At 31.4% G+C, this 18,407-nt stretch overlaps 3 protein-coding genes across 3 annotated transcripts; 2 read left to right on the forward strand and 1 right to left on the reverse strand.

Annotated features, from left to right (window-relative positions):
* Positions 1 to 52: 52 nt before the first annotated feature.
* LOC128396330 (transferrin-like) lies at positions 53 to 12,168 on the reverse strand. Its single transcript, XM_053356902.1, is given in 9 exon segments — positions 53 to 1,224; positions 1,227 to 1,324; positions 1,408 to 1,654; positions 1,744 to 1,929; positions 2,013 to 2,318; positions 4,927 to 5,184; positions 5,255 to 5,379; positions 7,142 to 7,241; positions 11,708 to 12,168. Coding segments are annotated over 9 exon segments (2,229 nt in total). The 5' UTR covers positions 11,778 to 12,168; the 3' UTR covers positions 53 to 385.
* Positions 12,169 to 13,995: 1,827 nt separating this feature from the next.
* LOC128396334 (T-complex protein 1 subunit epsilon-like) lies at positions 13,996 to 16,388 on the forward strand. Its single transcript, XM_053356904.1, has 4 exons — positions 13,996 to 14,255; positions 14,415 to 14,640; positions 14,853 to 16,019; positions 16,102 to 16,388. Exons 1-4 carry the CDS (start codon positions 14,157 to 14,159, stop codon positions 16,224 to 16,226), a joined length of 1,617 nt encoding a protein of 538 aa, XP_053212879.1. The 5' UTR covers positions 13,996 to 14,156; the 3' UTR covers positions 16,227 to 16,388.
* Positions 16,389 to 16,973: 585 nt separating this feature from the next.
* Positions 16,974 to 18,076, forward strand: LOC128396248 (threonine--tRNA ligase 1, cytoplasmic-like; the record flags this gene model as incomplete). The annotated part of the gene is made up of 1 exon (XM_053356804.1): positions 16,974 to 18,076. A coding segment is annotated over one exon (951 nt), but the record flags the coding sequence as incomplete, so codon positions are not given.
* Between the last annotated feature and the right edge of the window lie 331 nt (positions 18,077 to 18,407).

An 18,407-nucleotide genomic window follows, 5' to 3' on the forward strand; every position in this document is an offset into this window, starting at 1 on the left:
AACGGGAAAATTGATCATGTGGATTAAGAAAGAGGATTAATCAGCATGAGGATTATAATTGATTAAAGTTTTAATTGTAATAATTGATAACGAAATATAATAATTGTAATACAGAAAAGGATTTGATTTGAGTCCATGTTTGTTTTGATTTCTGTTGACCATCAATTGGAAAGAGACAAAAGTAAGAATTTTTTTACAATAGTAATCAAGAGATAGTAATTTATTTACATTGGATTCGTAATCGAAAGGATTACAATTTGTCAATCAATAGTTTGTTTTAATTGTTAATAGTTGAGAATAATAAAAGATTTAGATTTAGTTTTGACTCTTTTCTCTCTCTCTCTCTGTCTTTCTTTTTCTTGTTTATAGTTTAAATTGTTTTTATTTAGAGGGAAATGATTAACCAGCTTGATAATATTGTGAAGATAAAGATAATTAGTTGAGAGGAAATGAAGTTCCCTGAATTTTCACATGCAACTTGATCCATATTTCTCAAAATTGGAAGGAATTTCCCCAATTCTTGAGTATAATCAGCATCTTCTTCGAGAGCGACGATTGAGTTCGTTGTATCGCCGAAGAGTAAATTCGATTCTCCTTCGTAATGTCCAAACAATTTGAACGAATATCGAGCTTTTCCAGTGAAAACTTCGGAAAGACTCGAAAGGAACGAGACTATGTGCGTATAGTTTTCGTAATTTATGTTATTTCGAGTCACTATGAATCTTGACGGAATTTGAGCCATGTGACATTTTTCATATTCGTTTATCGAAGCCTGTCCACCCGACGCACAAAGAAGACGGAAATCATCTGACCTTAAACTCGTAGCCCAATATTCATTTGCGTTGAAATTATGACGATCAGTGTAACGAAGAGCCGTCGAATGGCCTACAAAAGCGACATCACCTTTACGTTCAGCTAAACATCTGAATGCTCCGGTCTCACCGGAGTAAAGTTCAAGAGCCGACTTCTCGCAAATATGACCTCCTTTACCGTCGCCAGAGCACAAGCGACACAAAACATCAGCACCCGAAACGTTGACATTATAACGGAAATCACCTGCCCCTGGGACACACATGGAACGGAAAAATCTTGAAACTTCTGAAGATCGACTACAAGTTTCTCTCGCGATTAAACCTTGCGAAATGAGAGTTCCCATTGGTGAGATCCAACCTGAGGTATCTCCGAATCCCGTTGAGCAAACTGAAGCGTTCGCTAATTCTTGAGAGAATTGATCTCACTTGGGACTCGAACAACAGCAACAGCGTACGAGGCGATATTTGTACCATTATTACGCTCACGAGCAACAGGCTTAAGTCCACGATATCTATGGTTGATCGAGAAAAAAAAATTAATAAACAAATGGCCTAATTGAACGAAAGATTAACCCTCAAGGTCAGAAACAATTACCTTGCGGCCTTGTAGAAATCACCAGCTTCAAGACTAATCAAATCAGACGCTCCTGAGGCCACAGATCTAATACAGCTTTCCAAGGAATAGCCTGGATTTTCACATCGAATCTCTGGTGTAATTCGTCGGGAATAGGCCACTTTTTGTAAATCCAAACACTTGAATAGTTCCGCTTGCGATGAAGTACATAATCGGATGACCCTTTTATTACATCCAACAGGTAAATTGATTGAATTTGCATAATCACCTGAATGAATCAAAGAGAAAGGATTACAATTTAGCTCAAGGCGATTCAATTAGTTAGAAATTATCGACGATTTGTTTTGATTAACTAACCCAAATACTCTCCATAGGTCATCGTATCTCGTCCACCAGGACCTACGATTTTCAAGATGTTCGTGACATTGACACTTGACACGAAAACTTTGTCAAACCAAAGAGGAGGAAAAGGTCGAGTTGGTGTCACCTTATTACGGAAGTGAATTTGTTCTAGGAAATTGTAAAACAATTTACGATCTTGGGCTATGATCAATAAAGAGAAAACGGAGAAAAAAACATTTAGAATTAACAATTAATAATAACATAGAAATCGACAATAATATTACCTCGTCGTGGATCTTGTAATCTGTCAGGTCGTATAACCCAAACATTATTAGGCCGTTTTCCCCAATCACAAGCGTTATAATTAATCTTTTCCCTGGCACCATTTGGACATAAGAATTGATAATTATCAATCAAATCGGGTGACAATTTACCAAACAATTGGACAACAGCTTCGATAGTTGTAAAGGCGACATCACCTCGACCATCGACAAGACACTTAATCGCTCCATCGTAACCAGCGTATTCGTCAGAATCAGAACATGAGAACGGATCTTTACAAAGCTCACAAAGCTTTGGATGTTGTCGTTCTGATGAAAATCGAAAAACAAATCAATGAGAAATAATTTGAATCGCAACAATTAACATGAGAAATTAAGTAAAAAAAGGTAAGATTCATTTTCGTTCAAAGTCAATTAAAAGTCCCCTAAAGTTTGAAGACAATTAAATAAGCACATCAGTTGGTCAATATAAAGAAAGTGATCAATAAATTGAAGTTAATTTAGTATTTTTGATAAGTTGATTAATCGCCAAATGATCAAGATAACGATTAAATAGTTCGATCCAAGGTCGAACCTTCGATAATTTGATTTGGTTGAGGCCATTTAAACGAAGCTCAGGTTAATTCATTTTCTTTTGTGAGGTAAGTTTGTTTTCTTTGCTTTGTTTTCGATTCACTATTATTATCATTTAGAAAATGAAAACAAATCGCCAATGATTGAAGTTAATTCTCGTAGAAGAAGAGAAATTAAATTTTTATCGTGATTTGCAATCGCAATCAGGCTTAAAACATCATCTTCTAAGGTCATCATCATCCTCTCGTTATCTTCATCTTTCGTACGCACGAAATTGTCATTCATTTTCATTTGGAATTTAAAACTTTCTCAATTCATTGATAATAACACAGTTCAATGAATTAATGATCACCAGTAGGTAGATGATTAAAGGATTTTTTCATTATTATCCTAATAGTTATTAAGAAATTGTTGTTAATGATTATTGATGAAAAGTAAAAGTTATCATGTACATTTGAATATGTTGAGGGTTTTAATTCATTGGTTCATCAACTTTAATTATAGATTGTCAATTGATGAATCAATCATAATCATAATCATTGAATATTTTATTTTATTTTCACCTTCTCATAGTAGGAATTAGTTTTCATGTGAGTTAATTGTTACCTATTGTGATTGGAATCGTTGAAAATAGAACTGGTTAATTCGGTTCCATTTAGAATTGAGTTGATTGTGTTTTTCATGTTGAAATACAAATGTATGTAATTATCTTGTATTCGGCTTGTTAATTGTGATCATATTTACAAGGGGTTTGTGGTTTAGTTAACTAATTGTTGGTTGTTAACAATTCAATTTGCTGTCAGTTTTGTTTTGTATTTAGTTTTTTAGTTCAGGCTGACGAAAGGTATTGATATTTATCATTAGTTATGGAGGAGATGATTAACTGATACGTAAGTGATTAGTAAATTGTTTCATTAGAGACTCTGACATATCTAATCACTTGTCTAATCAATTAGTTAATGATGATGTTACTTTTCAATACCTACAACTTTTTGTTTCTGGTAAATTTTTCATGATTAACTGTCGCTTAATTGTTGAATATGTCACTAGTATTATCTTGATTAATTTTTTGACCAATTAAAGTTAATTACTTTCAACAATCATTGAATTTGGTCTTACCAATGTTGATTCATGGTAATGATGATTTTGTGATTTCAAAAATCAAGTTAATTGTTCAGGTTTGTTTCTTAATTAAGAGATAGGTTTGGGAATTTACCAAATTGTTGAAAAAAAAACACTAATCACAATTTAAACCAATCGGCTAAATTGTCGTCATTACTTAATTTCAATTGATTCATCTTGGTTGGTAAACCATTAATTTCTGTACAAGGAGCAATTAAACTACCACAGTTAATTAAAAAACTAACCAAACAAAGACTAACCTTAAACACGAATCGCAATTCAATTAAAACAATCAAAGAGAAAGATAAAAACAATTGTTTACAATCAAACAAAATCAATATAAAGTAATAAAAATGATGAAAATGCCTAAGGGCAAATTACTTATCTAAACTCGTTGATTAATTTGATTGCTTATCAAAAAATAATCAATCAATTTAAAGAGTAGCATAATTGACAATCTGACATTTGACACTGATTAACTTGATCTCGAGTGATGATAATCTTTAATTAGTTGACCAGAATTTGATTAAGATACAGAAAACAATCAACAAGATATTAATCAGTTGATGATGTTCAAAGAAGCGAAATGATAATAAAACCTTGATCAATTTTGTTTCCTAATTAACTTTAATCTTTCATATCAAGATCATCAACAATTAACATCATCATTGACCACACCAATACATTTAATGGTCAGTAATCAACCTTACCTCAATTAGTGTTACCTTTTGTGATTAATGAATGGATATAACAATAATAACAATCAGTGAAATTATTTGTATTGTTAATGTCTGATATTTAATGTCTAATGGCCTCGATAATCTTGATTACTGTGTGTAAATTGTTGTAAATTTAGTAACAATCAACGAGGCTCAAGAAAAAAGGTAAGTACAATTAAACCATTATCGGTTTAACTACATATTTTAATTGAGATTAAGGTGATGAGGATTTCTGGTTAAGGATAACCCACACTTAGATGAAGGTAAATTGGGTGCGACTTTTTAATTCTCAATGCTGGTTGATCAACAATTGAATTAATCTAAAATATATTCAATTTAAATTGATCACTAATCCATGATGACGATCATCATCATCATCTATTATCACCAATTCATTTAAAAGTTAATGAATTATGCATAACAATCATAGCTCTTGATGGGAATCATTTAATTTCAAATTGACCGCAAGAAGTTAATTGTAGAGGTTAATTTGATTTACTCACTTAGGTGTCTGTCCACTAACGGATCTTTTGACCATCTACCTGGAAGGCAACTTTGCGAAAAGAAACCAGAAGCAGTGTGTAATAGACTTCGACAATCTTGCTGGACAACTCGCTCGACAATCAACTGACCCATCGGCATGTACCAACCAGCATTTCGTCCATACCCAGTGTGACAAGATCTTTTACCCCTAAGGTCATTTACCGATGTGATCTCTGAGTTTTTGGGTATCAAAACAGCAGCTCTGTATCTGAACCGTTCTATGGAAATAATTGATGTATAATTTAGTTGGAATCTTCTAAACAATTAAGGACAATTTAGAGAACTTACTTCGTTCATATTCCTCCATTAGAAAAGGTTCTAATCCAAATATCGAACCTGCAAGGTAAAGATCTTCAGGGTCAACGTTCATCGTATCGGCTTCGCCTCTTGCTATTGTTCCCATGCATGCGAACCTGAAATCGTGGAGTAAACAATTAGTTTTACTCTCTTATCTTCTTAATTGTTGGTCAATTATTTGATTACTCGATTTACTAGATTCTTAATTGAATCATGTTCAACCACCAACACCCACTTGATCAACAAAATAGTCATGAAAATACACTTTCAATTGTCGATGACCATTGAATTGACCGTTGAATCAATCAAATGATATCGTTGCGTTTTTTTTTACTCAACAAAACAAATTCAAATTAAGTTAATTTTGTTAAAATCAACTGATTGTTGGAAATTATTTCATCACAATTAATATATTAATATGTCAGTTTACAGTTTATTGGTCAATCGTTAATTGATTGTTATCATTTTCCTTTGACCATCTCAACTACTAATAAGCTTAATGACCCAAAATGATTGATTGTAACAATTAGTGATTGTGATAATTTACTGATTATCATTATTGAATTTTAACAACCGTTAATACTGAGACCTAAAAGTTGATTAGTATCATAATGAAAGTTAATTGTTACTTGGTAACCTGATGATTTGACCTCTAATTGATTTCTCATATTTTTAATTGAGGATAATCATTGATGATGAGAAAAAGAAAAGTTAACAACAATTAACAATTAAAATGGGATATTAACTGTTGGAGATTTATTAATTTTTCAATAATCAGAATGTGAGAATCTTTAATTACTAATCAACAATTAATGAATAAAATTAATTGTCAACCATATATTCTGAATAACAATTTATATATAAATAAAAGGTAAGAATTGCCAACAATTAATATAATAACATTTCTAATTGATCACAATTAGCTGCGAAAACGTTTCATGATTAAATTAACAGCAACTCTTAATCATTACAATTTGTATTGTTTAAATTGTATTTAAATCGTGAATCATTTGATTGTTAATTAGAAATCGTTGATTGTTAATTCACCCAGAACAAAATTAACTAACCAACTAAACTTAATAAACTGTTAATGATTTTTTGTGAGCAAAAAATACAATCAGTAAGTTAATTAGCTTAACAAATAACAATTAAAAGGTGTATTATCACAATCAACTAATAGACTTTAACTAATTAGCTTCTGTTTAACTCCATTGTTAATAAATTGTAATCATCTATTATCATTTAGATTGAAATGCTAAATCAACCAAATGGTTAACTATCAATTGGAAAGTGATTAAATTAAACAAGGTTACAATTAGAAAAAAAATCAACCATTGATATTAAGTTAATCATCTTAATTATTTCAACGATCTTGAATAGTTAATCATTTCCTATCCACTAATCATTCAAGTGGACGATGTTTCTGTGATTGTAAACAATTATTGTCTTATCGTATTACTAATTGTATTTATTAATTGAAAACCTTGTATGTTAGTTAATTGTTATTAGTTGGATAGAAAATCAATTTTCATGTTTTCCATTGCAAGGTTTTCATAGTTAAAGTTGAAATTGTAAACACAAGTTCACTATTTTTGGTAATATTAACCAGGTAAACAATCAATTGATTTAATTGCTACCTTCAAGTTAATCCTCCTTCCAAATCATAATTATCTTAATCATCCTCTTTTGCTATTGGTAAACTTAAGGTAATTCAACTTAATATCATTCAAATAAGTAAACAATTTAACTCTTGATTGTTATATGAATTTTTCTGAAAAAAAAAACTTTTCTCTTTGACGTTTCGTTGATTGCTAACGATTACAATTGCTGCTAATTATCATTTAATTTATTCTTAATTGTGATGATTTCGTGACTTACTTATCTTTAGCTGAGATACAGGTAATCAAACCTGGAAATAGATTGGCCATTGTATGACATTCATTGATTAAATCCTCTGGAACACATAATTGGATATTTGCTGTGATTAAGAAACAAAAAACAATCCGATTAAGATGGTAATCAACAATTAAATTAAAATTAAATTTAAGATTAATTATTGTAAACAAATGAGAAAATGAAAAGAGGAAAAATGATTAAAAATGATATGTTTAAGTATAATTGACATTTGTTTTATTGGAAACTCTTGATTAAACCATTGGGAAAAAAGTTAATCAAAGTTAATCAAAGTAACAATCAAGGTTAAACTAATTTTGGGTTAAGAAATGGGTTAAACCGGTTTCTCATTGATTAATCTTTTACAAGATTAAAATTAATTACTTATTATTTATTTATTAATACAATGAATAAACAATCATACTGATTTAGTTGTTATAATCATATCCATCTATAGGAAACAACGTTAATTGTGAACGTTACAACAATCAAAAAGTTTGAGTAAAGTTTTTTCAACTTCATTGTCCAAACTAATAAATTGATTTCCAGCAATCAACTGATTGTCATTTGTATTGAAACACTTTCATTATGATTGACAAAAAAAGCGATTTCAATTTCTCAGTCTCATCTTAATGTGAATATGAACTTGACCTGAATTAATGAATGATTATAGTTGATGAAAAGTGAATCTGAAAAAAAGAAACTGTTAATTGTAAACCAGCAGGTAATTTAATTGTTGATGATATTTAGTAGTAGCGAGTAGTTACCGTAGTGTAATGATGACTGTTGATATATTAAAGGAATTAAATTAATGATAATTGTAAAGTATTAAGAAAAAAAAAGCTTCTTCATTCTGAGAAATCATTTACGATGATAATTAAGGTAAAGCTCCTCGAGAAAAAGTAATTACAATCAACTACGTTAATTTAATTTCGTGTCCAATCCATTAGTAATTCAAATAAGTCTTTAGTTGTGTTTTGTTTCCTCAATGATGATGAAACAAGTACTATGTTTGTATGGTCATCTCGTTTCACTGGTGGTCACTAACGTGGTCCATTAGCATGAAACTCGCAATACAAACACACATACATATATGTACATCTACGCAAATGGTCAAGTTAATTGTGATTAATATACTTTCTTGAGCTTTCAAATAGCGTGACTTTGATTCGCTTTTCATTGTAAATATATTAACCATAATAATTGGAAAAACAAAAGCAAGAATCATGGTTAACAAGTTTCATCTTGTTTATCTCACAATTAATTGAATAGAATTGAAAGTTACCATTAGAAACCTTCAACAATTTAATTCTTCTTTAATACAGATAATTTTGTTCTCTCTCTCTCTCTCTTTACCTTTATCATCTTTATCATCTTCATCATCTTCATCATACCCTTTACTATTCATGGGTGCGCCTTGAGCATTTCCCCCAATTCTATCAGGAGCTAAACTCACGCTCGACTTTTTTTCGCTTCTCTTGAGTTCTACTTTAATTTTCTCGCCTCACTTTTTGTATTTGCCCTCCAATCATCGTTTATTATCATAATAATAAACAATAGATTAACAATTAAAACTAATCATAATTGGTTAACATGATTCATCTCGAATAACAAGTAAACTTTCAAAGTTCTTATAATAGAAAAAGAAAAAGTTCTAATGAACTGAGAAAAGTTTTTCTTTCTCTCTTTTTTCTTATGGATATTATTTCCAAGTAGATTTTGTTTTCTTCTTCCTTTCAGAAAATGAATTAATCTCTTTTTCTTATTGTATAATTGAATTAATCAGCTTATCGTGTGTATCATGATGATTGAAATAATCGCCATGAGTGGTCAGGGGAAAACTGAATAGTTGATCGAAATGTTTTGACAGAATTTTTGATTTTCTTTAGTGTTGTAATTGTATCAACAATAATGGAAAGAAATTGAATCAAGACGATTAATTCAATTTCTTTACCTGATAACAGATTAATCATCAACACACCTATTGAATTGGAATCACAGTTTTTGAATGGAAATCATCCCTGTTACTATTGATAGATTATCAAAGTTACAAAACCATTGATTTAATTGTCAAAATTTTTCATGTTAATCAGTTGATTTGAATAATAATATTGAAAGTTGATATCGTTTCTTTTCATGTCGATTTCAATCATCTCGCAAATCTCATTGGCATTTCAAGGCTCTTCTTGTTCATCATCTCAATCATCATCATCATCATCATCATCTTGATCCTCATCTTCATCTTCATCAACACAATCTTCATCATCTCTACTTTGTCTATTGCTTATTACTGTTAAATCAGTTTGGAAACTGATCAACCTTGTAATACAATTTTCAAGGTTTCCAAAGGTCTCAACTGACAACAATTTAAGTAACAACTTATTATCATCTAATCATCATAATCAACAACAATTAAATCATGATTAGACAATAATGTTATTGATGTAATCAAATTAATCATTACGCCTAATGTTTGACAAACCTTTATTTTTCTTGGTATCTTAATTTAATTAATTAACTGACCTGGAATCGTTTTCAATCACGTTAGATTATTTTAAATTGTCATGATTAGATTACCTGTTTACCTTAATTTATATTAATGTTTCATTTTTACCCTGATGATGATCAACTTAATCAAATTGTCAAATTTTGTTGGTTAATTAACTTAATTGTTTGTTTGTAATTATTTTCTTTCACTTTTATCTCATGTAAATGGACAATTAATTAACATCATCAGCATGTTAATTATTCATGGTTAAATTAACTTTTCCTTGATTATTTGCTATTAAGTTACTGACTATTTGTTATTAATTGTTAAATCTATTTCATTGATTTAGTTGTTAATCAATTTTTTCCATGTTGCAATTTAATTTGATAATGAAAGTTTCTTAATCATTTGGTTCAACTGTTGATGATTTTGTCTTAATTATCATGATTATTATTATGATTAATTAGCTGATTAGTATTCTTAATTGTTTCAAAACTCTACTTTGATGAATGAGTGATTCTAATTTCATCTTAATCAACAATTTAACCAAGAAATTAAGAAAAATCTGCTCGGTTTCTTAATTGTTGATTCTTTGTGAATTTTTTTTCTTGATATTAATCATTAAATTGTGCTGATTATTTGGTTACAATTTGACCCTGAGTTAATTACAATCATCTCATTCATAATTATTCATCGTAAATAAATTTAACTAAAATTGATAACAATCAGCAATTTAAACTAAATTAAGGTTTGGTCAGCATTTGTTTCACTATCTTCAAGATGGTATTGTAAACTTTTTGTTTCGTTAATTTTGAAATTAAATTAAACTAAAAGTTTAAAAAAACTAGAAAAACATAATTTAATTAATAATTTGATTACAGTTAAGCATTAAAGTTAATCACACTAACTGAATACAAATTAATTACAGAAAACCTTGTTAACCACAAATTGACCAAGATTGTTAATCCAATTATGTTTAACCTTTAATTGTTGATTTGATTGCAATGGCAAGTCAACAATTAACAAGAAGCCTTTACTTGTCCATCCTTAAATTGTTGTTTACTCATCTGTTTCCGGAAATTAATTGTTTGCTTGATTGTAATTCTAGTCAATTGTTTGTGTGTCTTTTTTTGTTAAATTGTGATCATTTGTCATTGCAATCAAATTAATTCATCAAAAAAAAACAAGATAATTAACTTTGATGAGGTAATGATGACTAAACACCTTGAATGATTTTAATCAAGAAATAGTCTAAGAAAACAAAGGAATCAAATTAAATCATTAATCAAAATCTATGGTTTTATTTTGATTGAAAAAAGGAAAACAATTGTTAAATTGTTAGCTAATCATTAACAATCAGTGATTTGTTTTTCTGTTTTCATTTTCTGTTGATTTTGATTACTTTTGCCTTCCGGACTTGGAACTGTCAACAATTAAATATACAGAATTGTAATTCCCTAATTTACCAAATGATTGAGTAGTTTCAATAAGCACTAATGGTAATCATAATCATTAACTACAATTAATTTTGTTCATCTTGACATTAAATCTGATTAGAAAATTTTACCTCTATCAGGATTATTATAAGTACTTTTCATGAATAAATTAAATTGTCTCACATGGACAGTTAATCGTTACCATGGTGACAAATTATCTGAAATTTGATGGCGATAATCATGATGATGAATATGACGAGATGATGATTATGGCTTATGAGGTATTCATTAAATAAGGGATGGGGCTTGAAATCAATTAACGTGGGTGAAAGGATTGGGTAAGACAATGAGAAGATGATGAAGAAAGAGAGAAAGAAAGAGATTTAAAATGGAGGAAGAAAGAGAGATGAGAGAAAAGTAAGAGAAGTGAATAGTTTGAATTCAGAATTAGAATTAATTTTCGCTCTTTTTTTTTGGTTTCATTGTTTTGTTATTGTTTCGGGTTAAAGGCGAGAACATGGAATTAGATTAACCTAATTGTTACGATTAACTGTCTGGGATTAGTGGGGAAAAATGTAACAATACTGTCAATCTTTTTGGATGATTAGTTAATTGTTGTCAACTTACTTTTCTGTGCTTCCAATGAAGGAATTGCAATCAATAGGAACCAGATGAAAGCTCGTTTAATCATATCCATTTCTTATCCAACAATTAAGATTATTGTAATCAACACAATTTCTCTATAATCGAATCAACTTTACAATTAGTTGATTGATTTTACGTTGGGAAAAGCAAATTGTTACAGTTAATCAACTTTTCTAATCAGATGGATTTACGACACTTTAAACACTAGAAATATAAATAAACTTTAAAAACGAGGTAAAAGTTAATTGTGATGAACTTTTCGAATATAAGTTTATTCTTGATAATCAACAGTAGACCAAATGATCAGCACTGATTGTTATGATTGGAAAAATTTATGTTCTAATATTGTGAACACAAAATCAACTAAACTTCAAAGGCTCAACGTTTTGATTAACAAATGAAATGAAAGTACGTGAGTCTTTTCAACAATCAAAAGCAATAGAAACTTGAATTATTTCAACGCTTCGATGAAAAAAGATACACCTTATCACGCCCATCCTTCCGTCAGAACTTTTTATTACCAAAAGTGTTTTCGTTTATTTCAGTTCTAGAATTCTGATCAGTGTCGCCATCTAGTTTTTCCATTTTGCGGTCAACTTTAATTGTTCACTCGTTTCTGATTGATTGTTTTTTAATTGTTCGGTTAGTTTTTAGCAACGAAAATTCAATCAACTCAATTCTCTCAGAGTTTTGTTCATTATTTCATCGCACAAACTATTAATTAGTGTTTTCTTTTACAACATTTTGACTCACCTTTTTTTCTTGATGGAATCAATTTATATTCTTAATAATCATTAGTAAATAATTAAGAAAACGTTCAAAAAGATGATTAGATCATCTTCACTTGTGAATCTCTTTGTTATCGCAATTAATTTTACAATTTTTTTATTACCTATCCTATTATCTATTAAATCTAGTTTTAGGTGATCATCTCTCTCTCTCTCTCTCTCTCTCGGTGTTATCATTTAGTGAATTGAAGATACAATACAAAAAACTAATCATCCTTTTAATCAATTAAATAGTAAAATAAATAATAAAAAACGTCCACTGGATTGTGACAGTGAAAGTGACAACATTTCAAGAAAAGTCGAACCTCGTTCAGTACTAATGAGCGGGACGATGATTCCGTGTACTCAACCACCTCCGATGGATCATCGAGCCATCGCCATGTAACCTCACCCACCTCAGCAATCACATCAAGTTTGCCTGCATGGATTTACTGTACAAGATACTCGGATAGACCTTCGTCATCATCTCTTGATGTTATCATTTAGTTAATCTAAAATATTTTAATCTTCAACTGATAAATTACCTGTACCTTTGAATATGTAGTCGAAACTAATCTTCTTTTTGTCTTATTTTCTCATAGCGGTTCAAGATCGAGAAAATCGAGAAAAAGGACAAAAAAGCCAACGAGAAAAGGCCTCGAACAGCGTTCACAGCCGAGCAATTAGCGCGATTGAAGCAAGAATTCAATGATAACAAGTAAGTAACAATTGAAACAATTTTCTTTTCCTCTTTTCTTGTTAATCTCAATCGTCGAAACTAATTGTCAATTGATTGTCTTTCTTTCTTCATCCTTTGTTGACAATTGTGTTACAGATATTCAAATGATAAACGTCGTCAAGCATTGGCACGAGATCTTAAGCTAAATGAATCTCAGATCAAAATTTGGTTCCAAAATAAAAGAGCCAAGATTAAGAAATCAACCGACTCACGTAATCCATTGGCTCTTATTGACCTCATTGCGCTCATTGACCTAATGGCCCAAGGGCTTTATAATCATTCCATCATGGAAAAGGAGAATGGAAAAGACGAAAATGAAGATTTTCAAGCTTTTTCTCTTATTCGACGAAAAAAATTCTTCATATTTGTAAACATGGAAGAACCAAATTAATTTGATGAACTTTTTTTATCACCTTTCCTTGGTAAATAGTCAAACAATCAACTGATTAATTGGATTAAATTTTTTCTTCTAATTGTCAAGGGAAAATCGTAATCACCATAAAGGTATTTTAATTGTTACAAATTGATTACATTTTTCCCTTAACAACAACTCATTTCCTAACGTTGACTGTTCAAATTTTCTGGTATAAAAGGTGAGAAATTGTCTCATTACAATCATAGTCAAGAAAATGTCTCCCTCATCACTTTACTAATTGTGTTCTTTTGATTAGTTTTTCCAATCGAATTGAAAAAAAATTTTTTCTTTGTTTCGTTGGTCAATTTTTCTCCCAGCAGATGGCGCTAGTTCCATTTTCTCCACCGCCCTAATGTAAGCACGTTGTTCCCTTAAGGTTTTCTTTGTGAATTGAAAACTCCCTTTAAATATCATCGTTTTTAGGTTAATCAAATTGGTTCGTTAATTTAATTTAGTTTAATCTTTTGTTTAATTAATTGTTCAACTTCGGTCTAAGATAAGGTTGACAATATGACATCCATCGGAACACTTGCCTTCGATGAATATGGTCGACCTTTTTTTATTCTCAAAGAGAAACAAAAACGTCTCACTGGACTTGAGGCTCTAAAGGTGAGTTTATTTTTTGTCTATTTTATTGTTTCCTAATTTGATTTACATTCTTTGATTGGTCTTTCAAACATTTTTTGTATCAATTTGAGAAAATAATGTTAATTCCAATGTTAATTTCCTCTGTTTCCGGTTTATCTTTACTTTCTTTTTCATGTATAGGCACATATTGTCGCATCTCGATCCATCTCAACCATCATCCAAACATCTCTTGGTCCAAAAGGTTTGGATAAGATGATGGTTTCTTCTGATGGTGATGTTACCATTACTAATGATGGGGCTACTATACTTAAGATGATGGATGTTGAGAATGAAATTGCTAAATTGATGGTTCAGCTTTCTCAATCCCAAGATGATGAGATTGGCGATGGTACTACCGGTGTAGTAGGTGAGTTATCTTGACCAACTCTTGACCATTTCTTTGAAGCACAGAGAATTACGATTTATCCTTTCATTGATAAATTGATCAGACACTGTGCTAGATTAATTGATTAGATCAACAAACCGTTGTACTAGTTAATCTAATTTACTCTTACTCTGAAGCTTGACCAACATTTATGATATTGATTCTTTACTATTGGTATCTTTTTTATCCAACAGTTCTCGCTGGAGCTCTCTTAGCACAAGCTGAATTACTCCTTGATAAAGGTCTTCATCCTATTCGTATTACTGATGGCTTTGAAATGGCTGCTAAGTATGCAATAGATCATCTCGATAGTATCAATGATAAATTTCCTGTTCAATTAGATAATTTGGAACCTTTAATTCAAACAGCTCAAACAACTTTAGGATCTAAAATTGTCAACAAATGTTTACGGCAATTTGCCGAAATCGCTGTTAATGCAGTCATGTCTGTTGCCGATTTGGAGAGAAAAGATGTTGATTTTGAATTGATTAAGATGGAAGTTAAACAAGGAGGAAGACTGGAAGACACTGTTCTAATTAAAGGTGTCATAGTTGATAAACAATTCAGTCATCCTCAAATGCCCAAAGAGCTCAAAGATGTTAAATTGGCGATTCTTACCTGTCCCTTTGAGCCCCCAAAACCAAAGACCAAACATAAGTTGGACGTTAAATCTGTTGAAGATTATAGAGCTTTAAGAAAATATGAGCAAGAAAAATTCGATGATATGGTAAAACGTGTTAAGGACAGTGGTGCTACTCTAGTTATCTGTCAATGGGGTTTCGATGACGAAGCAAATCATTTACTTCTCCAAAGAGAATTGCCTGCTATTCGATGGGTTGGTGGTCCTGAGATTGAATTGATCGCCATCGCAACCAATGGCAGAATCGTTCCTCGGTTCGAAGAACTTACCCCAGATAAACTTGGAAGTGCTGGTTTGGTAAGAGAATTGACCTTTGGTACTACCAAAGATAGAATGTTGGTCATTGAAAAATGTCCAAATACCCGAGCAGTTACCATTTTTATTCGTGGTGGTAACAAGATGATTGTCGATGAAGCCAAAAGATCTCTTCATGATGCTATTTGTGTTGTAAGAAATCTTGTTCGTGATAACAGGGTGGTCTATGGTGGAGGAGCAGCCGAAATCTCGTGCTCATTAGCTGTCGCAGAACAAGCTAATAAGGTTCCAACCATTGAACAATATGCCCTTCGAGCTTTCTCTGATGCCCTGGACAGTATTCCATTAGCTTTAGCTGAAAACAGTGGTCTATCTGCAATCGATGTTGTTACAGATCTAAAAGCTCGTCAAAAAGCTGAAAAGAATCCATGGTTGGGTATTGATTGTCTTAATAAAGGAACTAATGGTGAGTACACGTTTCTTTTTCTTCTATTATTTTCTATTGAGTTTTATTGATTTTTCTCTTTTAAATTTATTCACTTGTTTAGATATGAAAGTCCAGAACGTGATCGAGACTCTTACCTCTAAAAAACAACAAATCTCTTTAGCTACTCAATTGGTGAAGATGATTTTGAAAATCGACGATGTTCGTAAACCAGACCAAAGTATGTAAGAAGTTACTCGAACTGGTACAATGGCCCGTGCTTAAAGCTTCGCATCTTCGCTTTCTTTTTTTTCTTACACGAATGGTTACTTTATATTTCTCACCAAGAATCAAACCTAATCTTAATCCTGCTTCGGAATAAAATAACGAAAACACTAATCAACTAAATAATTTTGTCTTTTTTCTTAAAAATTTGAAATTCAAAATCAATTTATTAATTCAAACAAAGAAATTTGCTTGATACAGATCATTTAAATGATCAATTTCTCGTCTTTAAATTGAACAACAGACTCATTGGTCTCATTGAATTAGATCAATTGAACAGAGAAACAATTTCACGAGAAACTAGATCGTTGGACACTTCAAATTTTTCCGACAGTGAAATAACTCAAGGTTGATATTCGAACTTGATAATCTTAGTTGATCGATTTCAGGTCGGTTCCTAATCGAGTTTCAAGCTCGCGATTTTGCTTTTAATTTGTACGAAAAGATTTCCTAGACATTTTTAATGAGAAACAACCATTTGAAAGACTCGAACTAACGAAGGATCAGCTTTTAGTTCTGTTAAATGTTCTCTTATAACCAATTCAAAGTCCGAATTCTAAATGAAAAAGTGAAAGAAGATCGAACATCAGTTTATCGATGTAGCTCTTTGATCGATTTGTGTTTGGGTCCACTATCATGGTATGCTCTTAAACCGAAACTTATGATCTCTATTGTTTGTCCTTAGAGCTCATCCACTCATTGGGAAGGTGATGTTTCGCGAGAGCCATTGCAAAGGTTCATTGTCTCATCTTCGATTCACGTACCCGATCTTGGAAAGAATTACCAATCAAGTTCGCTGATTTCGGTGTTCTCCATCGAAATGGAGTCTCTGGTGCTCTTTCCGGGTTAACGCGAGTCCGTCGATTCCAACAAGATGATGCTCACATCTTCTGTTCTCATAATCAAATTGAAGAAGAGATTGTGAAAGCTTTACAATTCATGCAAGATGTTTACACTACTCTTGGGTTCACTTTCGAAATGGTTCTGTCCACTCGACCAGATTCCTACATCGGTGAGATTGAAATTTGGAATAGTGCCGAAGAAGCTTTAACGAACGCTTTGAATGCTAGTGGACACAAATGGGGACTCAATCCCGGCGATGGTGCTTTCTATGGACCTAAAATCGATATAACTGTGAAAGATGCTCTTAAAAGATCATATCAATGCGCCACAATCCAGTTGGATTTTCAGTTACCAATTCGATTCAATTTGAGTTACATTGGACCGGATGGTGAAAAACATAAGCCGGTCATTATTCATCGAGCCATCTTCGGATCTGTTGAACGTTTCTTAGCAATCTTAGCCGAAAATTTCGGTGGTAAATGGCCTTTCTGGTTATCTCCTAAACAAGCTATTCTCATTCCTGTAGCCGAACCTTTCATTGAATATGCTGAGGCAGTTCGTTCTAAATTGTATGCAGCGGGTTTCGAAGTTGAAATTGGAGCTGATCCTGGACTGAGTTTAAATAAGAAAATTCGAAATGCTCAACTCGACAGATTCAATTTCATCTTGGTTGTTGGAGAAAAAGAAAAGGAAAACGATTCAGTGAACGTTCGTACAAGAGATAATGTCGTTCGTGGTGAGATTAAAGTGGATGATTTAGCGGAGAAGTTCAAATATTTCGTCGAAAAGAGGGTTTTAAAAGCAGAAGAAGATTTCTAATCGTAAAACTAATTATCATTCATTCATTTACTTTCTACTCTCCAATCTATTCACTCGGATAACTTATACCCGATGAAAGTGAATATAATTGACTTGGTTTTGTTTGATTGTTTGATTTAGGAAAAATAAATAAACTCTTTTAATTGAGACAATTAATGTAATGTTAGCTTTCGACAGCTAATCAGCCCCGTTTACTTTTATTTCATTGTTGAATGTGGACTAACATGTACCCTCAAAGTGTCCAATAATCTCAGATTGTCGAATTAATTGTTTAATCAATTAAATTGAATCATTTTCCTGAAAAGTCGCAAATCATAAGTCAAAAAGGTCAGCTAAAAGTAATAGAAAAGTTGAGCTTACGGGCACATCTTGAGATTTACCGAAAAGTTTATAATCGAAAGAGATTAGGTCGTTGATTAATTTTGGAAATTGATGGTTATTGATTGATCAGCGATTCAGATGATCAATTGTTGAGAAAGAAAA

Source organism: Panonychus citri, unplaced genomic scaffold, assembly GCF_014898815.1.
Source record: "Panonychus citri isolate SS breed McGregor unplaced genomic scaffold, ASM1489881v1 Contig00143, whole genome shotgun sequence".
NCBI lineage: Eukaryota > Metazoa > Arthropoda > Arachnida > Trombidiformes > Tetranychidae > Panonychus > Panonychus citri.

Coding starts and splice junctions, on each gene's coding strand:
- LOC128396334 (XM_053356904.1), top strand. CDS start 14,157: ATGACATCCATCGGAACACTTGCCTTCGATGAATATGGTCGACCTTTT. Junction 14,641..14,852: donor TGGTACTACCGGTGTAGTAG/GTGAGTTATCTT, acceptor TTTATCCAACAG/TTCTCGCTGGAGCTCTCTTA. Junction 16,020..16,101: donor TCTTAATAAAGGAACTAATG/GTGAGTACACGT, acceptor TCACTTGTTTAG/ATATGAAAGTCCAGAACGTG.